Genomic DNA, 22,345 nt, shown 5'->3' on the forward strand with positions numbered 1-22,345 from the left:
ATGTAATTCTAACCAAAAAAATCTGTCTTATACAGATCAGCCCAAAGCAATATTTCGGTCGAAGTTGACGGACCGTGTTTATGACGCCGATCCAAAGCCCAACCAACCATTCCAGTAAACCGGTCACCTAAAGTAGAAGCTCTACTCTGGTCGTCTCCCCCGTCCACCGTCCACAGAAACAACGAACGAAACACCGAAACACCATGGCTGCATCCTCATCGTCCTCAGCAGCAAAATCGTTGTTTCAGTCCCTGAAACGGTTCATCAAGAAACCATGGGAGATCACCGGCCCTTGTGCCGATCCCGAGTACAAGAGCGCACTCCCGAGCGCTCTGGAATACCGTGTCTTCTGTCCTGCCACTGCCCACGCCAAGGCTTGTGTTCCCACCTCCAACCCCGAGACGGTCTACGACATCAAATACTACACTCGCGACCAACGACGCAACCGCCCGCCCATCCGGCGAACGATCCTGAGGAAGGCCGATGTTGAGAAGATGATGAAGGAGAAGACCTTCGATGCTTCTGATTTCCCTCCGGTTTATTTGACTGCGAAGGTCGAAGAGGATGACAATGCAAGGGGCGGGGGATATCAGAATTAGGTAAGCATCTACTTATTAGTACTGGTTCAGGGGTCTGAATAATTTATGGGTCTGTATTTTTTACGATAAATTTCAGATTTGAATGCAACTAGGGCTTGATGTCTGTTGTGGTAATGTCTCTCTGACATTGTAGATAATGTTGTAATCCACAGTTGTCAAGGTCTCTAGGCGATTCTGGGCGACAATGGGGCGCCTATTCGCCTAGGCTATAAAAATTTCACAATATAAAAATACTAAACTTTGCCTCGTTTCCTAGATCGATATACCATTGAGCATGCATCTTAATTGAAAAAATTGCATTTGTTTTTATTTTCTTTATTAAGAAGATTATTATTTTTTTTCTCAAAAGTATGACAAATCATCATACCTAGGACAAAAGCATTTAAAATATATTAATTTCAATGCTTCAAAGATACTACAAATATAATAAGTATTTAATAGAACAATTTTATATCAAATTAGCAATAAAGAAGTTTATTATTCTATGTGATAACTGGTAAGATAGGGGGCAATTAAAAGAGAAAAAAACAAGGGTGGAGTTGCTGTTTATTTAATGCAAGATAGAGAGAATGGAAAGAACAAAACACACAAACAAAAAAAAAAAAGAAATTCTGTATACTTATATTCTTTTTTTTTTTTTCCCGTCTCAAAACCCTAGTATCATTTAAACTTCAATAATAAAACTTTAAAATAAAATGTGTGTGTGTGTGTGTACATAAGTTGGTGGAGCTTAGTCATAAATTCATAATGATGGCTTCATGGTTTTCCGTGTTGATTGAGCTGCGTTGACTGGATAGCTTCACTGGAAAGTCAATTTCTCAGCTCATGTAAGCCTATTTTTGGCTTTCCGGATTTTTCGCTAAACATGGCTTCATGGTTTTCCGTGTTGGATCTACCTTGCAATGCCAGAAGCCGCTGTATGAAAGCCCTCCTAAACAGGCGCTAAATGTGTACAAGTCCTCCAAGTCAAGTTATTGGCTCTAATGGTTAACTTTCTGCCTGAGGGATATGACACTGTTGATTCAATTGATTGACTCAAAGTCAATTTTCTCTAATCAGGTTTTGTGAACTTGTGCTAATAATATATACATGTTTTTTTTTTTGAAAGGTAAAATGCAAGAAGTAGTGCATTGCATGCTTAAAGACATTCTAGACTGATTTGTTTAGTTGTATGTAGTTCAATTTTATGAAAATTTCAAATAAATTAATAGAAGTTCAAACATTGTTCACATATAGTATTGTTTACTATTAAAAGAGTGTAGATTGTTTTCTTTATGATTGAAGTTGAGATTTCTGACATTGGCAGTGTACAATTCATTATTAGATAAAATTCTAAAATTGTAACATCACTCCTTGAGTAGACTCTATGGTTCCTGAATCAACTAATTCCTGTCCTTGCTGAGTCAAGTTAAGATCCTGAGTTAGTGAGCTATGGCAGTAAGAAAGAAACTACTGTCGCATTGGTCACCCGTAAAATAAAACACAAGAAATTGAGGGAATCTAGAAGAAGGTTTTCTACATTTAACTTTCTAGGTACATCTGGTTAGCTAAGAAGATTACTAGGCCCCATTTTCAGTGTTCCAGAAAGATTTTCTTTTTAGTGCAGTCCTCTTGGAAAATGCAAAAATTGGGTGGAGCCCACATACAACAGTTTTTTTTTTAACATTAGCATGTGTGTGTGTGTGTGTGACCATGGAATCCAATACAAACCTTACATTTAATGCATTGGCTAAAATAATAGTTTCTCTGATCTGAGGTTGTAGATGCCTTGGACCATCAGTTTCTTCCATACAAACCTTCTATCTGCCATTTTTTAATTGGTTTCCTCATATGCCATTGATTGAGCCAGTCTTGATCCTTGGATTACTACTAAGAGTTCAGCCTTTATTAAATCTCCTTTTTCTATTGGACCTGAAGAAGTGATCGAAATTTAGCTCTAACAAGTTATGTGGTGGGGGTGACCAAACCGGTGTGTTCCTGTCCCTATTGAGGTCACTATAAGCCAATGGATGATTCCGGTTTTTTGGCCTTCATCCAATGGATGATTCCTGTCCCTTCTTGTGGACTCAGAATTCCTTCCTGGTATTCATCCAATGGATGATTCCGATTTTTTGTCAAGCCTATTATTTCTTCCACTGTATGAGAGTGGTCAAGGGATATCCTGTTGTTTTGTTCTTCTGATAATGTCCAAAGCATTGCTGCATGCTTGCATCTCTACAGAATCCTTCCTCTCTTTTCTGGGGGAGAAAAAAGAAGGTCAAAACAATGTATCTTTGGCTGTTCGTGTACTTCATCTTGCACCACATAGGGCAAAGAATGTTCCCAAACATTAGTAGATAACAAGCAGGACATTAGTAGATATAAGGTTGTTGCATAACTTGCTTTACAGATAAAGCAGATGTGTGGTGAGAGTCTAATTGGGGCCTTCTCCTTTGAAGGACCTCACAAGAATTAATCCCTAAAAATGAAAAATTAACAAAAAAGTGATTTCACATTATCTAGAGTTTCAAAAGGTCTTACTTTGGTTTTCTGACTAACCAAATTGTTGTAAGAAGTTTTTTTTTTTTTCCCATTTTGTTTTCCTTTCCTTTTTTGGGCAACCAAATGAAACTTGAGATTTGAGATCCTGGCTCTTCTACAGGACATCAAGATAATCCATGCTTTGGTATATGAAAGATTGGTTGTGATGGAAATTCTTTCATGGTGCTTGAGTTGTAGTTTGGTAAAAGAAGTCCCATGAGACCTTGCAACCATTTCAAGGCGGCTCAGGTTTTGTCCTTCTGGCTATACATCCTGTTCCAGTGGATCTTGGGATGGGCTAATGTCACAGTTAACTCCTTGGCCATAGTCTTTTATTTTTTTGATAAACATTGTCTTTTTTTTTTAATTAAAGCAACCATAGTATTGATGTTATTACCATAAAGGCATCAGATATTGAAAATCTGGGCATGTATGTGCAACAGAGCAACATCATGCTGAGTGATACTGATAGAAGAACAAAAATCCACTCTGTTACAATTCAGACCCAGGTCCTGGCATTCTCCATACAATAGTGAGTCACTGTGTCTGTCGACCCCTGCTCTGTCCAGATGATCAGTTAGACTGTTTTCTGTCCTTGGGACTCACCTGAACGAGGCATTCAGGTCTTCAGTCTTAGCTCTAGCTTCTCTAACCAAGAACATGAAGATGCATGGTACTTCTTTCCTCAGACCTTAGCCAGATAATGGCTACTTTTCAATCCCCATCAACAATTAATTCTCTCTATCCAGTTGTTGAAGCAAGCTCTAAACCTTTAATTAGAGAACTTGCAAAAAACCCTTTAATTAGATCCAGAGTTTACCAAAATCCGCTACCATCTCCAATGGCTCCCCCAGTTTGGCCATAAACAAAAATGATAAACTGGAATTGTATGGTGGGTCTTGTCTTTCTATTATCTGTATAGGCATTGTTTTTATTGTTGTTCTCTGTCTCTGTCTCTGTCTCTGTCTCTCTCTCTCTCTCTCTCTCTCTCTCACACACACACACACAAATTTCATTATTCGCAAAAAGAGGAGAAGAAAGGTCAACTTGGTGGTGGCGTTTTCTTTTCTTTTTGATGGATAACTGTAAACAATTATTGATATGTGAGGAAAGAATGCAATATGTACAATGTATTCAACAGCCCTGTAAGATGCACTTACTCCACCTAACCCTCATGTGCATTGTTTCCCCCTGCCTTTTTTATAAATAACCACAGGTTAGAACTAAGCCCAATACAATTCTGCCTTATTAACCCCTTTTTTTGGATAGACCATCGTCCAGCCCATTACCCAATCTATGAACCCAATGAAAACTAACCACCCTTTCATCGGCAAGTTGTCTATCTCCCGTATCACATATCTGTACTTTCATATTCCTTCCATGCCTTGGCAATTTTCAGCCCTTGCAATATTGCCTCCATTTCAGCTATCAATGAATCACCCCGGTCAGTAGCTAATTAGGCGGCTGTGTTTTCATTGACACTTGATGCTGGATCCACTTGATCAGTAGCTAATTAGGCGGCTGAAATGGGCCTAGGTAAAGCTGGAATCAGGCCACAAAGCCTTTAGTTTAGTAGTTTGAGATTCATCTCAGGTTTGCCCAACAAAATAGGCTGGGCATGCTGATAAAAAAAGGCTGGACAGAACTTAAGAGAGTTTAAGTAATCAGTAAGGCATTAAGGCCATTATCCAATGTCTATTTTGGAATTGTGCTAAAATGTTTTAGCAATAAATCTTGAACTCTTGAAGATTTAAAATGTTGCAACAGCTTCACCCTTCTCATGTTGTTGATACTTCTAACATTTGAACCTCCAAAATAGACATGTGCAGAAGACATTTTCCTAATGGAAGTGCCTTATTGTTTTGTGGGTTTAATTGATTAATTTTTTAATCTTCAATTTTTAGTTTATCTAATTATCAATGGTTGCTTTGATTCTCACTGGCTGTTGCCCATGCATTATTTCTTCTTGAGCTTGTACATGGTTTATATACGGGGAATAATTTATTTATTTATTGTATGCATGCTCCTAGTTTTAAATAAGAGCAGCTGTTCTCTGGAGCTTATGGGTGAGAGAAATGTTAGAATTTTTTAGAACAGGAGGCAGGTTGTCGCGCCCATCATTGAACTAGTGTCTTGGGTCACCCACTAGGGAAGAATTTAAAGGTGTCCCTATTGATTTTGTTTTAAGGGGGGTAGCATAAGCTCTTCTCTTCAGAGGAGGCTGATCGCGCATACTTGTGTTGCTTCTGACTATGGAAGAATCAAGTTCAATTCTGTTCCCTTGGGAACCCAGGAGAGGTGAGCATTGGTGGAATTTTTAGAAATCAGGACTCTAATTAAGGACGGGATTGATGGCTTTACATCAAGGCCTAAAATGTGTATATTGAGTTGGGCAAATGTTATGGTGGAAGGAGACTAGAATTATGATTCACTGGATGCCATCTTCCAGTATGAGCACTTGAGATCTCACATTTGTTTTGTGAAGGAAAGAATATCAGTGTTCCCATTGAATACTTCATTCAAATGGATCCTGAATTGGTTAACGCTCTTGCTGATGAATGGGCAAAATAAGAAGATACGGTTGGGGAGTACCTCCTCTGGCCTGTCTGGGGACTCAACTGAATAGTAGTGGCCTTGTATCTTTTTCTTTTGGTTTGTCAGCAAGTGATACTGTTTTGTATTTCATTCCCTGCCACATCTTTATCGAGGGTTTTATAATTTATATTGCTTCATAAAATCTCTTTCATCAATTTAGTGATAAAAATGTATGTTCTTCAATATCATGACTACTTCCTCTACCTTTAAATGGCCAGTGGAAAACCCAAATTTCAAGTTATTGGTCTATGTGCTGGCCAAGTCATGCAAATAAATAAATAAAAAGAAGGCATATTGTATCCATTTTTTGTTATAAGCTTTCATACTTCAACATCCCTGTACAGTATTTGAAAAGAAATTAACTCGTTATTTTTCTTCTGACAGGCTTTAGGCATTGCAGTAGGATTATGCACTCCCAGTCATGCTTTCTGGATTTTTATGTTGATCCAACCATTCTGTAGAAATACTTTGATTTATTCAGGCCATAGTAATGCATCTACTTTGTGCCAAGCTGCCATGAAATGAGACAGCGTTTGTTTTATTCCCATTGTTAAACGGTCCAGGGATATTTCCAGAGAAGTCGAAATGCTAAAAAAACTTGGTTTATTGGAAATAAGATGCAAGTGATTGTTTAATCCTTGAAAGTTTGAAGAGTTTTAAACCTTAATCTTTAAAGAAAACATCCCAGCAGCTGAGACTATGCCTGTTGAAACAGTAAATCCTGGCTTGGGTTTTGTCTTTGCACGCTAAGTTGCTAAATGCAAACACAAGAAATGCACTCAGCGGGAGGAAAAGAGGGATGGAACTCAAAAGTCAAAACTCAATTCATGGGGTTCGGATCTGCTCCTCACGGAGTGCTCGTACCAGTCGCACATAGGGAACATCTTCCGTACTGTATATTCATGAGAGATGTTCTTTATACACGGTGGGATGTGGTTGTGAGGTCGGTGTGAGCTTGTGAGGAGCAGATCCCAATTCCAATTCATAGGGCCATAAGGTTTTGTCTGGAATGGTAGGTTTTTGTCGAACTTGGTTGCCTAAAACTTCTTTAAGGTCTCCAAGTATTTTTAGGATGAGAGACTTCTTTGCTTTTTTACCTTTTCAGTGACTCTATGCAGCCAATTTGGCTGTGGTATTAATATTTTGCATGGTGGTTCCATTTGGTTGAAATCTGAACTAATAAGAAATGATGTTGGTCTATCCCAATAAATCTCTTTTAGGCTGCTAGTTCTTTAAATTTAAGAGATAAGCATTAGTTCTTCATTTGTTTTTAAAATCGATTTATTAGTAAAAAATTGAAATAAGTTCTTGAACAATGTTTTTGTTTTGAGAAGCAAAAATAAGTTGTTTTTTGTAAACAATTTATGTTTCTGAAAACATCAAAATAATGGTTTCTAAAATAAAAAAAAAATGGAACACAGATATTATATGATGCTTTATGAAACATGATGTCAATCACCACATGATATATATATATATATATATATATTCAAACCTCCTTTCTTACCTAGACTTAGAGTTAGGCATCATGAGGCATTTTAATCGTTTCAACTTTCAAATGTTAATGCCCATCCAAACATATCTCTGAGTGAAACATCAAACTTAAAAGGTTAAAAGAAAAGGTATCCATACTTTGAACCTTGTTTCTATATTATCTTTATTTGTTGTTCAAAGAAGGTCGTCAGGCCATAAAACGTCAGCCATGGATTTATAACGTTGAAATAATTCATGTCTTATTATGATGTTGCTTGGTGCAAGCCATGGCTCGATCCTTGAATGGGCTAAGCAAAAATAGACACGCTTAAGTGGTATTAGATCCATGGTCCGTGGAGAATAATGCTGAATTGCAGACCCTCTATTAATGCACATTCGGGCCATGTACCAAGACAGATGGCAAAATTATGACAAGGGCCTAGGCCTATATTACTGAATGAAATGTAAGTGATGGGCTACATTCGATGAGATGAATCTTGGTCCAAAGGGCATAAACAGGAGGGTAGCTTAAGCTTTGAGCGTTTTCTCTCATGAATTAGTCTATGCCATCATTAAAAGGAGCTTTGTATTCCAAGCAGGGTGCATCACTCTGATCCAATCAAAAATCATATCTTGGAACTCCAGATTCTTATTCCAAGCAGGGTGCATCACTCTGATCCAATCAGCTCTACAAGCCATGCCAGCTTATTCCATGAAGACAACAATTCTCCCCAAAGGAACATTCTCCAAATCAAACAAATTGATGAGGGACTTCTGGTGGCACATGAGTGACAGTAAGTTCAAACACACAATACAATGGAGAATAGCAATTAACCGAAACAAAATGGTGTTTGATACTAGAATGATACAAAGTGGCTGCTTTCAGATTTAAAGAAACTCATGCTTCCTTGCACCAAGCTATGGCCTCTGACAATTGATACTAGAATGATACAAAAGTTATTTGGAGGAAGAAGATGTGTAGTATCATAAAAAAAGTTGAAATGCTAAAAATGAAAAAAAAGTGTTTGATACTTTCCAATATGTAAGATTACATATAGCAAGGTTGTATAATGAAGAAACTTTCCTTAGCTTAGATTTAAGTTGTATGGGAGGGGCTGAGTGCTGCAAGGATGAGAATTGTATTTCCCTGTATTCCTTGCAACTTTTATAGATTTTGATTAATAAAATTTCAAGGTGGCCACCCTTTAAAGTTTGGGGTTTAAAAAAATGAAGAAACTTTCTAATTAACTAAATACATGAATAAACATTTTAAGATTAAAGAAATGTAGAATTGGAAAAGTTATTATTTTTAAGTGAAAAGAACACCTTTGGGAGTTTATCTGGGAAAATTAAATAAAACTCAAGTTTTGTGAATTAAATGGTTGTGAGACTCTAAAATATTTTCACGAACAACTTAAGATTTTTCTCCTTGGAAGTGAATTGAGCACATCACATTTCTAATATAAATAGATAAATAACCCGAAGTAATGATGGGTTTACATTTTACAATCTGAACCTAGCCCTAATCAAGTTAGATTCATATCAAAACTGTCTCAATAGGGGCCCATTGACATTCCTATTTTACCATATTGACTAAGTACCAAGTACCTTATCATTTTGTACATAATGCCATTATTGTATGGGCATCCATTGCTTTCTCATTATGAGGGCTACCTATTTATCAGACTTGAATGATGCAGTATATAAATCATTTTTCCTAATAATAAATAGCAATTACTAACTTTAATTATATCAGCCATATTTACAACCACTCTAATCCCTAATATTAATTCTTGTTATCTATTAGGATATATTCTTGATGTGCAGCTGTATTGTCTTGTGGTTGTGGATATGTGTGGGATAGTGCCTTTGATTGTCTTGTGAGTATTCATAGGGAGATATTCCTCAAATCAAAGAGCTTTTTCTTTCAAACAAGTAGCATTCTATTTTTTCAAGAATGAGTATTTTCCACTCTCAAATGGAAGTCTTCGTGTTTACCCATTCTCAAAAAAAAAAAAAAAAGTATGAGCTTGCACTTAGAAAATTTTTTGACACCTGTCTCTTAAAATACCCCCAGCCTACCATTGAAAAAGATTAATACCCACTTTTGACAGTTGTCAAAATATATATCAAATGCTCATTTAACATGCTTACTTTGTTGTGCTTACTAGATCCGGTCCTGTTACCTCCACTTTCAAAAAGGTAAATGGTAGTTGTTTCCACTAAAAAATAATAATAAAACTCATTTCAAATGGTATATGATCTATAAAGTGGGTTATTATTAAGAAATAAAACCTGATTTAATTTCTCAAATTAAATAACAAATCTTTATATAAAAAATATCAAATAAAAAATAACCTAAATTTACAACATAAATAATAGGTGTCAAACAAAATTTATCAAAACACTAGCTCCGTACTTAGTACGGGATGATATTTTCTAGTTACACATCACAAGACAATTAAGGGGTGGAGAGTCTAGAGACCAATAGGGTGCAGTTGAGGTTCATTGACCTTACCATGAAGAGGTTGCAGCAACACGACTTTGATTGCGCACCTCCATAGTTAGAGGGAAGTCGATTGACTATTTCGTTGTGGGTAGCTGATAGGGATGCAACTTTTATGGATTAGGGTTGAGATTTGGTCAAAATTTCAATGAGCCCAACCCAAAATCCGAACTCGAAACAGCTAAATTGTTAACTCCGGCCAACCCGACTTGCACCCCTAATTAGCTGATTTGGGCTCATATTTCTACATAAACTAGCCCCTTCATCATAGAAAGGTTTACTCTCTTGCATCATTATGCAAGTATATATTAATGTCATATTTTTGGGAGGCAAGTTTGCTTTGTCAAGTGATCAAGTCCTTGTCACAAACCTTTAATTGATAATTGATCTTAACTTCTGATTACTTATGTACTTGGCTGAATTATTTTGCAGAATTTATAATTCATCTATGAAATTTCTTTTCTGGTATAAAAATAAACTAAGTGTCGATAAATTGAATATTGTCCTTCTTTGGTGATACTGAACTCATGATCAACTGATAGATATTGAGTATCCAAACCAGCTTTTGGAAGCCTAAAAGATGGTGGTTAATGAGGACACGTCGACGAGCTCTAAAAGTAATTTTATATATGTATATAATTAGCTTTGATCATAGTTTTGAGCCATAACAAAAAGAAAAAAGAGATATACAAGAAGATACAAAAGAGACTCGGCCCAAGCAAAAATGGGGCCACAAACTCACTAAATTAAACTATACAAACACATTTCCAGAGAATTAACCTTTGTTGAGAAAAAGAATTACAAAAATTAGAAGGAATTCATTTTCCTATAATATTTTTTTTATTGGAGCCATATCATTTTCCTATAATCAGTTCCTCAATTTTTCGAAAATTTTCTTTTTCCACAACCATTTTATGTGCAACCAAACATTGAAAAATGTCAATTTTTTTAAGGAAATCATTCATTTTCTTTCATTTCACTTGCAACCAGCAAAGTTACAAGGTGAATTGCAGTTGCAGATTGACTTTCATGTATACGACGAGTCCTACTTATGTAGATTAATTTGCATCTTAAACCAGAAATTATCTTTGGTTTCTAAAATTTACCCAGAGTTGTGACTAAGGTTCGTAGTGCATGGAGCTAGTTCTGGGTGGGAGTCTCATAATCTGAGTTCTTTTATGAAGTCTTCTAATGGAGTCATTTGATTTAGAGAGGAAATCTTTAGTTCTTGAGGCTGATCCAATAGCTTTCTTTCTTTCTTTCTTCCTTTTTTATTTTAATAATCTATTCACTACTACAAGTTTGTTGTAGAAGGAAGAGCCCAACTCCTGGTGGAGGAGAGGCTTGCCTCCATTTTTGACTCTTCGTTGCCCATGCCCCCCAAGATCCAACAAGAGGACTTAATCTCCATATATTCTTAATAAAATAAAACCCAATGAACATGACAACATTCAAAGTTATCAGAAGCTTATTGATGATAAGAGAAGAGTTATGACATGTCAAAACTGTCGGCATATAACTCTTATCTCTCATATCAATATCATCAACAAGTTTCTGATTACTCTGAATATTGTCATTCATGGTGTGTGTTCAAACTTCAAACATTGTTTGATTTGTTTAATAGAATTGATTGCAATATTACCCTAAAGTGCCACTGCCAATTTAATTACTATCACCATCACCATAACCAACATCATTATCAGTATCTCCATCATCTTTATGACCAAGTTATGGCTTAGAGAGAGAGAGAGAGAGAGAGACCACTCTATATATCCTTGATGCTCTATTATTGTTGGTGAGGAGGGGGTACATAACTACATATGATCATTTGAGTACATGGACATATGGAAGAAGGAAGATGACAAGAATTTATTTCTTCTTGGTAGCCCACGACAGTGACAGTACAGACCCTAGGAGAGCAAAGGAGAAAAGAGAATGGCAGTAGAGATCAATGCAGCACAAAAGGTAAATGCGTGCTGTGGAACAGTGAAAGTGTGATGAATACAAAATAAAAGGTGGCAGAGAGAAGAAGAAGAAGAACTGCACGTCCCCTCTGCAACAATGAATTCAATAAACAACTGAAAATAAATAAATTAAGCTCTTGCTCTGTTGCTACTACACTCTGTGTTAGACTACACTTTTTCTTTACAAATCAAGCTTCCCGTCCCCCTCCTCCCTTGTATCTATCCTCTATTCGTTCGTTGCAGCTCTTACTTTGGAGAGACTGAGAGAGAGGAAAGAAAGAAAAAGTAAGGTAGAAAAATAGAACTCAAACACCAACAACCAAATGAAATTTAGGTTAGAACTCCGCCACGTGTCTTAACAATGAAAGGCCAGACTGGTATCTGATGATTTTTCTGCACATTTTTTCTTGAACTTTTGCTGCTTGAATTGCCCATCAGTCAAAGACGTGCTGCACCAAAACTAGAAAAAGAAGAAGAATCACTACTCTCTTTTAAGCATATATAAGAATATTTCATGGGTAGAGTTGTTGATTGGTTTAAATCTGATTCAATGTTTTCAAAACCGGACCGGAAAAACTGGGTCACTTGACCAGTTTCATTTAATCTCAAAACCGCTGATCTGAGTGGTTTGACTTGGGAATGGTTTTTGGCCGTTTTTGGTTTTTTTTTTTTTTTTTTCTGTCAGAGTGAGCTGTCTGTTTGGACTGGACGGGCGGGCCGTTCGACCCGGGAACTGGACCCCCAAACGGTTCCCTGTCCAGTCCGATTTTAAAAGAGCCTTGATCTGATTCTTTTGATCAAGACTATGGATGGGGATTCCCTTTGCTGATCTAACAGTGCAACTGGTCTAATGTCCACAGGCAGCATGATGCGTCCCATATTGAGCAGGTTGTTGGGGGTTGAGGGGGATGCCTCCAATGAAGTTGGTGAGAGGCTGCCATTATTCCTATATCATTTGCAGCCAAGTTAAAACAGCCAGTGTTGTGCTGGAGCTTCAAAGTACAACAAGAAACAAAGATGAAACTCTCAGCTAATAATTTTCTGGACTAAAATAGTAAAAAGAAATCAGAGTCTGTCCTCCAAGAGACCGAATTGAGAATAATGGGGGTCATATTCATATTGTCCTTTTTGAGATTAGTAATTAAACACCTTATACTGTGTGAGAAACACAGTAATATTGTTGAAAAAAATCTTCTGGTTGTTGATTCTTTGACAGTTTGTAAATGCAAGAGAAAACCAGGAGGAAAAACAGGTTTCTGAATGTCCAAATATAGTGATAATACTTAGAGAGAAGTATATCCCCATTTTGCTGCATATAAAAACATCAGTGACACTGATAGAACAGAGATGAAGTGATAAGATTCTTTCCCTCTTTGTTTGTTTGTTTTGTAATAAAACTCTCACATACATATATACAAAATCAGATTAGCTGAATGCAATGGCCGTTGTACACAAGAGATGAACATCACTTATAACACATGAGACGGGCCCTCTTGTATATAAATTCCTTACACTTATTGTGTCTTTTCAATGTGGGACTCTCTTTCATTCCTCATTCCATACACCTACTCACATGTCAACAAACTTCTCAGCGGGTTGTAGAACCAATGATAATACCTTATGTCAGTGATAAAACACATGAGACGAGCCCACAATCATTAAGTAAAATGGTTGTGAGTCCCATGTATTTTATTATTGGCATTGAGCATACTATTAATTCCAATGCCTAACAGCTATTATCATTGATTTCACAGTGCACTGAACAACCATTAGTTTCATCTAATCCATTTTCTATACATACATACTAATTAGTTGTCTTTATTGCAACTATTTTAAAGAAAGTGATGCATTTTAATGATCAGAATCAGCCAAGTTGTCCCGATATCAAACTCCTAGTGAATTGGGTGCATTAAAATAAATAGCTTTCTGTTTTGATCAAGCATGAATTTATAAAAGACGTTCAGTTAGATTAATTCCGGCCTCGAAGAGGAAAACTGGCGTTTGTGTGTACTCACTAATGATAAAGAATGAAAAAATTCCCATGAGTTAGTAAGTCACTAGTTTTAAATTGAACTAATGTCAAACCAAACACACGTTGCTTTGAATGATCAAACTAATTAACTCTTCCTAATTAATATTGAGTTAATTAGTTTGATCGCTAGGGATATATAGCTAGGGCAACCCAATTGCTGGTAATGACCAAAGCAGGATTGTACATTTGTACTAAAAATTGACAATACAGGTTCCAATGTTTGAATCATGCTTAGCAAATATATTTATTTATTCATGAAAAATAAAGAATATGGAGTAATTAGAAAGGTGGGTTGTCGAACTGGCCGTGGTTCTTCCGGCGGTCCTGAAAGAGAAAGAAGCAACCACTCACCGACAAGGAAAGCTGAGTAGGATTCTTTGTGTAGACTCAAATCGATTAGTCGTTATTAATTTTCTTGACATACTGCAACTGATCACCTTGATCAGACGATTAATCGGTATCTGCCAAAAACTGCTGTCCGGAATGTGGGGACCCTAGAGAAAATTTAATGGTGAAATCAAAGAGTGTGACCATTTCTTGGGATTCCCGCCACGTTTCTTCTTTCGATATTAATTTTCTGCTTGTTTGCAGAGAAAAAATTTTCTGGGTTTTTCGTTTCCCTAAGCCTAACCATCTGTAACAGGAAATATCATGACGATAATTGAAAGAGTGGCGTATGTTCATCTTTTCTTTCTTTTTAGGCTTTAATTTCTTCTGGGGAGGAACGAAGAAGAAGAATAATCGTAAAGTATTCGTGCAAGACGAACAAACATCACTTCTGAATTCTGATAATTTGATAATCTGATGAAACACCAATCTTCCATTTCGCTGTGTCAAACAAAAATGGAAGGTTTGAAAGAAATTAAAGGAGCATTGGAAATGAAGTTTTTCTTGTTCATCCCAAACCCCTTAAACCCTTTCCTCTTTTTAGCCCCACTGTGCACCCACCCAGTACAGTGCTGCAGTCTAGCTACTGTCGCAAGTCGGCACTGCACCCCAGGAGACCTTTCCGTTTTTGATATATTTGCTTTAGTTCTTAACGACAGAGCAGGTTTTGTGTTATAGGGTTTCCTGCTTCCATGCATGAAAGATGGAGTACATATAGATCTGTTCTTGGCCAGCTGTGTAACTGAAGCCCCAAACAAGGTCTTCCAGCTGATAACTGGTTGCCAATGCTCCCAACTTTTTCTTTTCACTGTTGGTTCCCAGAAAAGGAAGAGATCTTATCATGGGCATGCTTCCTACAAGTCAAATCTCTTTTCCTTCTCTGTTATTTTTATCAGTCTCCTAGTCTATTTCGGTGGCTTTGTATTGGTGCAATAGGACCCTCAACTCAAGAAGGGATTATCATTTCTTGTATGGTTCCTTCTCCACAGAGGAAGAGGAAGAAATGGAAGTCTTTACTCTTCAGGTAGGGATATTACCTTTAAAATATTGATCATGAGGTAAATTCTATATATATTTCAGCTTGTTACAGGGTTGTTTTTGTTTTAGAGAAAGCACACAAAACGCTGGTTCAAGATTTACAGTACTGATTCCAATGTTCTTAGTTGAGGAGGAATAGTTACTTTTGGTTTTACAAGGTAAAATGTGATCAGTTTTAGGGTTTGGGACTTGTTTTACAGTTTGCATGAAGAGCAGCCACAGCAGAAATGCATATGAATGAAGCTTGTGAAGGCTACACACTAAACAAACTCATGTGTCATTGAAGCAATTAAAAACCTACTTGTTGGAGTTTGAAGATAGATCTGCACAGAACTTCTGCAGAAATTTGAAGTGGGCATATATATTATATATATGAACCTCATATTCCTGCATGATTCAGGATCTACTTAAGCTCTAGAGTAAGAAACCTGCATGCTTCTCTATGATCTTTCATATATTTTCGATTGTACTTTCTGATATCAATGGAAAACAGATCCAGATGCAAACCCTTGTAAGAAATGGAATGGCACTATGCCACCCATTGAATCTAGAATATAATAGATGATGGAACCATCCATTAGAGAGATGATTGCCACATGCAGTTCTCATGAACAAGATGGAGCATGAATTAATTCAAATCTTCCGGCTTCATCTGTTAGATTCAACTTGCTCCATGAAATCTCACTGTTCTGTGAAAAGTTGTGTGGTCCTCACTCCTCACCCTACTCAATGGATGCTGCAAAGAAGTTAGGTTGGTCCCTCACCTACAAATGGATTCTTGTAGTTATCATCCACATCAAGCTGATAAAGGTCCAGAAGTATAGACCACAGTTTTGGAGCTATATGAATGAAATTATTTAAGTTGGTGTATGTCTTTCTTTCTTTGTCTGTATATCATCTCCCACTTGAAACCCAATTTTGAATTCCCCTAGGGCAGTCAATCGTGATGCACCACGTCAGCCTAACGTGTGGGAGCCATGTGTATGGACCTAACATGGTGTATAGTGATTGGCTTTGTATACGAGTAGAACTACAGCATGAACTGCTTGAAATATATTCTAAATTTTCTCTTATGTCCTATACTATATTGCCTTTTCTTTTGTCCAAATTGCTTTGAACTTTTCTTGTACCCAGTTCCTGCAACTATTTCATTAAGATTATTAGTATTTCTAACTTTAAGTCACGTTAATATTATGAATTTCCAATAATTAAAATGATCAAGTCAGAAGTAATTCTCTAATGAATATGAAAATTGTTGCTGATATTATTGCTATACATTGGAGTTTGATGGCATAAATATTAATTAACTTCTATTTGTTTTTTCTTTTTTCCAACCCCTTCCATGTAAAAATACTCATATATATATAGCACTATTGATAGTTCTCTAGAAGGGCACAGGCATCACTTTTCAAAACATGTAAACTGGTCCCAACTTGAAGCTTACCATCTGCAATGCTTTTACTAGTGAGCTCCACTCATTTACTAAGCTAAGTCATGCTTTCCTTGCATGTGAGATAACTTCTCTTAAATTAGTACTTAAGTAAATTGGGAGTTAGTTAGCCATAAGTACTTATATTATAACATGATTATTTCACATAATTAAAACGTAAATTGCAGGGAAGAGATTAGTTGGGGGAAGGAAGACAACCCCAGCTTATTTATTAAGGCAATGGTAGCTCAATATTCATAAAAATGGTAGAAATGAAATATCGATAAAGTAAGATTGGCCCATTTATTTGACAGGTGTCAATTTAAGCCACATGGTTGCAAATACACCTTACCTTTTTCTTTTCGTTTCGTTTCTTTACCTCGGTGAAAGCTTCATGGAAGTGTAGCATCTCTTCTTTCTCAAATTTGGTGAGTTTCTTCAGTAAGTTTACTCTCTACGACCAAGTGGGATATCTACTATCAGACCTGTGCACAAATCGGTTGAATTTAAGTAGCAGATTTCAGAAGGGGGAAAAGTTCAGTGGCAAATCCGGTGGGGGAAGATAGATTGAATGGTGCTGCAGGATCTTCATCCTTCTGATCTTGTCTAAACAATAGAGAATCAAACCTTGATTGTTGGCTACAGACTGCCGAAGTTTCTTCCACTTGTAAGTTCCTCTCCAACCCTAATTCTTCGTATGGATGGAGACCAATACAAACTTGTTTAAACCTTTTGATTATCATGAGTATAGTATATGGTTCTTTTGTTTCCAATTAGGGCATACCCATCCTGGAAATGAAATTGTCATTCACTTGAAACTTGTTGTGATTTTGTCCCTTTCCTATAGTTATGAGTTAGCATCCAAGATCCAATTCATGGTCTTTCTCACTTTCCATGATTATGGAGGCTGACACAAACTGCTGCTTCATATGTTTTAGTCATGAATTGCTGAATAACTTCACTGTTTCAATCAATCCCACGTTCAGCATAAATTTCATACTTAGGACCACTCCTGCTCGATTTAATCTTCTCTTTGCACCTCCCTGATTTGGAAGCGAAATTTACACTGATTAGATTACATAAAAAGAAAGATCTTGCAAAACAAAAGCTTCTTTTCTCTTCTTTTTTTCTAAGAAGATACTAGATATGATCGATGGTGTTTCAGTTTAAGGGAAAAGTAACCTTCAATACTTGCATTTGTATGTCTTTAGATGAAATAACTTCAGCTAGCTAGCTAGCAAATTCCTTCTGATGAGATAGGGAATAAATTAAAGAGAGATGACTGATCTATTACAGTAAGGAAAATTTCCATTTGTTCAGTTGATTGCTTGCTCAGCGATGATGAAAGACCTAAGATGATCACAAATTCAAGAGAAAAGGATCTTCAGTCAAAGCAGGAAGGAAACGCCAACGAGGGGAAGGTCAGTAAGGGCTCATCTAGTTCAAGACAATGGTCAGCACTGAAGGATCCAAGGATTGTACGTGTCTCACGTTCTTTTGGTGGAAAGGATAGGCATAGCAAGGTTTGCACCATTAGAGGATTGAGAGACAGAAGGGTTAGGCTTTCAGTGCCTACTGCTATTCAGTTGTATGACCTTCAAGACAGACTTGGGCTCAACCAACCTAGCAAAGTAGTGGATTGGCTGCTTGATGCTGCTAAACATGAAATCGATGAGCTTCCTCCACTCCAAATGCCACCAAACTTCTGTCAATACCCTCACTCAATGGTAGTCTCCCAGGATGTGAATACTTCCCACCCATCTCTTGCTTCTTTTGTAGATGCAAATGTGGAGTATGTCAAGGATGAAACACCTCGCTCTTCACTCAGCAAGGCTGAGTTCAAGATCGGTAGCAGTGTTGAAGAGGAAGATCAAATGGTGCTATCCAAGTCATCCTCACCATACTGGAATAATTCAATAAGCATCATTCCTCCCAATAAGGAGGCTAAATGTAAGGAAGTTGCAAGAGAAACAGCCACAGAGAAGATCAATTGGATGAGGAAAAATGATGAACAAGAAACCACCCAAGAAGCTACTGAAGGTGATCAGTGTGCACAAGGGTCAGGCCACACCTCTTATCCCAGAGCCAACCATGCTTCATCTCTACCAGCTGGGTTGCTAAATAATTCAATGCCTCCATACAATTCCTATTACCACTGGGAGCCTTCAGCTGGTTTATCCTTGTCTCATCATATGGGCAGCCATGGATATTCATCCCAAGCAGAAGATCCCCACAACCACAATGTCATATCCTTGTCATCATCCTCATTGTCACTGCCAACTGGGTCTCATCAGCTACTGGTATATCCATCAGGAACAACACCATCGTTTCTTCCTCCATTTGTTACCACCTCATTGGAATGTGACCCGAGACAAATGAACCATTTTCAAATGCTGAGCTCAAGCTCGCAGAATCAGCCAACAAATTCTCTCATTACACCATCTCTGTACTCAATAAACGCTTCCACTAGACCCTTCCAATTGAGTATAAACCCTAAACTTCTTCATTCTCAAAACAATAATGGGAATCAACCAAATAAGGACGGTAGTGGTCCTTGAAGCACCTAAAGCTAGTCATTCCTTCATTTAAAAGCTCTCATGGGCCAACGAGGAGAAACCACTACAAGCACTCTACCGATCGATGAAGAAAGAATTCTCTATGTGGTTTCATACCTGGAAACATGATGATGACACAGAAGATTAGAGGGTTGTCTTCTGCACTGTCAGGTTTTCTTCATTTCGCAACTGGCGAGGAACAAAGATTGGTACGAATTGAATCAAACAGCAGATGATCGAGTAGACCGTTTTCAGCTAAATGAATACCTCGTACTAGTAGGATGGATGCGCAACATGGATAGTTTTCTAATATTTATTGGATAAAAAGGATGGCGACATGAATCTGTTGTAACGACTTTGGCAACATTATTAGTTTTATATGGCAGTCTTGATGAGTTTGAATCATGGTGGCTATAATATAGTATATTCTCTGCTACATTTGATTCAACAGATGTAATCTTATAAGAACATAACGGTTCACTGGTTAGTGACATTATCCACCCAAACACTCTACTTCCATTTTGCATTCTTTTGGAAATAAATCATATAGGAGAGCCAAAGTCTTTCTCCAGTTTAGTAAGAAATCTCTCTCTCTCTCTCATACACACATACACATTCATGCACAGTATATATGCACATAGACATGCATGCGTGAATGCAAGCACGCGTAATTAAGGCTACTGAAGTAGCCAAGAAGTGATCATGGGCACATGGCTGCTTAGCTTAGCATCTACGAAATGCTAGAAAGTAGCTAGCTAGGCTCGCTCCTCCGGCTGCAGGCGGCCGCAATTTTCATTGTTTCTGTGGAATCTGTACCAGAGTCAGTGCTAATTAAGGATGGAAGAAGCAACACAGACAAGAGGGGAGAGATATGCTCGGTGCGAGTGAGACAGAGAAGAGATCGCATAACTGTGAAGATTTCACATGATCCAAGAAAAACTAAAGGGAATAATGGCAAGTTGGGAGGAGTGATTGCCCAAAGAATGGAAAGTTGGATATAGAAGGGGTTAAAGGGTCTCGATGCTGGCATCACATAAAAGGTTGTCTGTGGGCTGTGGCCCTCGAAAGAAGAGGAGAAAAGGAGTCCATACACTTGTGGTCCTTCTCTTTACGCAACAAGAGGACCACACGCTTTTACATTTTGGTCCCCTCCTAGCATCCTCTCTCTCTTTCTCTCTAGGGTAAATAATGATCAAATTCGAAATCCATTTCATTATTAACCTAGCTTTATTGATTTGTGTAAGGATGGCAACTTTGATTTTGAACCCCACTCAATCCCCCCCAATTCACCTATTTATTTATTTACATGCGGGTCATGAACCTAATAGATCAATCTATCAAGGTTCAAAATTTCAATATGACACACCTCGTATTAAATGTATCGTATTGTGTTGGTAGTCTATAACTTTAAATAAGAGGTGTTTCGAAATTTGGCCACTTTCAAAGAATATATTTGTTTAAAACCAACCCTTGAAATAATTTTGAAAAAAAAAACTAAAAAAAATATTTATTATCGAAACACCCGATATGTCTGTTCATGTGTATCTGATGCATCTATACTTCAAATCATGAGATCAATATTCAATGGGTTTGTGGGTTGAGTCATGGTTATCCAATGGGTGACGTTTTTAGAATAGGGAATTAGACCCCCCCACCTTCAATATTTGAGCAGTAATGTAGACATGAAACCCAATATGCTACTTATGTAAAACTTAGTTCATATATACGGATTTACAGTATATATGAACTAATTCTTATATATTGATTGCTGGGTGCAGTTATTTTGGCTGCATTTGGAATCGGTGTATCTTAAGGAGATGCAAACATGTACATCAATTCGGTGTATCTTAATGATTGATGCATAACTCCACTTTGGTTCAATTTTGCACGCATTTAAATGGAATGGAGTTTTATGTTGTGAATCAGTATAAAACCTCATCATATGTAAAATTTTACATCGATTGTCAATGTAAATACTACATCAATTATATCACGATTTTCAAAAATACAATGATCAATGTAAAACATTACACCGATGTTTTATACTAATTCCAAACGCAGCCTTTGAAAAAAAGTGCAGAAGATCTCAATTATCACTTCTTTTTCTTTTTTGGGATGAACCAATCAGGTGAAAGGGCCACCAATCATCGAACATGTGTCAAATGTCTGGGTTTCTCAGCTAGAGGCCACCGTTGATTGTGACATCACAATTGGCATTCAAATCTTCTAAATTAGGGTTCTAGCCTTCTAGGTCACCCAACTCAATCACAACAGTGGCATAGTTCTGACAATTCTAATCCCCATTTCTGCCAAAATTATTTTTTAATGGTATAATTAGGCATTTGTAGGTGCACTGGTTAAGGATTTGAAGGTATTGAATCACTTCTACTGTTACATTGTTTTTTCTCTTGTACTTATATAAATAATATATAGTGGTGCAATTTGGACAAGTTAGGGTTCGAATTTTGTCAAAAATTTGAATGGACTCGACCTAAAACCCGAGCTTGAAATGTTTTTCTTCTTCTGGGTTCAAAAAATGAAGATCAACACACCTGATTTGGAAAAGCTTAATTTGATTCTTAAAACAAAAAACACAGAACATGAGCTAATGGTTGGTTGGTTCTTGTATTCAAAACTAAAATTAGAAACCATTGTCGAAATGTTTCTGGTTTCAAATTTCAAAAAACACGTTTTCCTCTGGTGGGTTTAGTATTGTGTTTCACAAAGCATACAATATTCTCATAGCTAGTCTGATGAATGATGGTAATTCACTTTTCACATTTTTTATTTTTTATTTTCATTAGTTGCAAGAAGGTTTATAGGATATTTGGTCTATGTACATGCACCAAATAGAAATAGTAGCCTATGTAATATTCACATAGAGTGTCTGATGAATGATAATAATTCACTATTCAGAATTTATTTTTTATTCATGCTATGTAATATTCTCATAGAGTGTCTGATGAATGATAATAATTCACTATTCATAATTTATTTTTTATTCATGCTATGTAATATTCTCATAGAATGTCTGATGAATGATAGTAATTCACTATTCAGAATTTTTTTTTTATTCATACTTTAGGCCCAAATCCATTCGAACATGTTTTGCTATGATCTACAGAAGCTTTAAATCATTAGTTGTGAGAGGGTTTATAGGATATTTATGGTAGATCTGTGTGCATACGTACACCAAATAGTAGCCTCTCAATAATGCCTGTAAATTGAATGATAATAATTCACTTTT

At 36.9% G+C, this 22,345-nt stretch overlaps 2 protein-coding genes across 5 annotated transcripts; both read left to right on the plus strand.

Annotated features, from left to right (window-relative positions):
- Positions 1-6,358, plus strand: LOC148863327 (uncharacterized). The gene is made up of 2 exons (XM_088977051.1): positions 1-599; positions 6,099-6,358. The coding sequence occupies exon 1, from the start codon at positions 204-206 to the stop codon at positions 597-599; it is 396 nt and encodes a 131-aa protein (XP_088833177.1). The 5' UTR covers positions 1-203; the 3' UTR covers positions 6,099-6,358.
- Positions 6,359-14,738: 8,380 nt separating this feature from the next.
- Positions 14,739-19,682, plus strand: LOC148863328 (uncharacterized). 4 transcript variants are annotated; one of them, XM_088974384.1, is made up of 3 exons: positions 14,739-15,100; positions 16,858-17,210; positions 17,864-19,682. In XM_088974384.1, exon 3 carries the CDS (start codon positions 17,899-17,901, stop codon positions 19,099-19,101), a length of 1,203 nt encoding a protein of 400 aa, XP_088830510.1. In that variant the 5' UTR covers positions 14,739-15,100; positions 16,858-17,210; positions 17,864-17,898; the 3' UTR covers positions 19,102-19,682. The 4 variants fall into 4 exon arrangements, with proteins under 4 accessions (XP_088830510.1, XP_088830513.1, XP_088830512.1 ...); XM_088974387.1 differs by having other exon boundaries at positions 14,742-15,100; positions 17,880-19,682; XM_088974386.1 differs by lacking the exon at positions 14,739-15,100 and having other exon boundaries at positions 16,926-17,210; positions 17,840-19,682.
- The last annotated feature ends 2,663 nt before the right edge of the window (positions 19,683-22,345 follow it).

The sequence above is a fragment of the Nelumbo lutea genome, chromosome 3 (assembly GCF_056320005.1).
Source record: "Nelumbo lutea isolate HS-2025 chromosome 3, American lotus-T2T, whole genome shotgun sequence".
Taxonomy (NCBI): Eukaryota; Viridiplantae; Streptophyta; class Magnoliopsida; order Proteales; family Nelumbonaceae; genus Nelumbo; species Nelumbo lutea.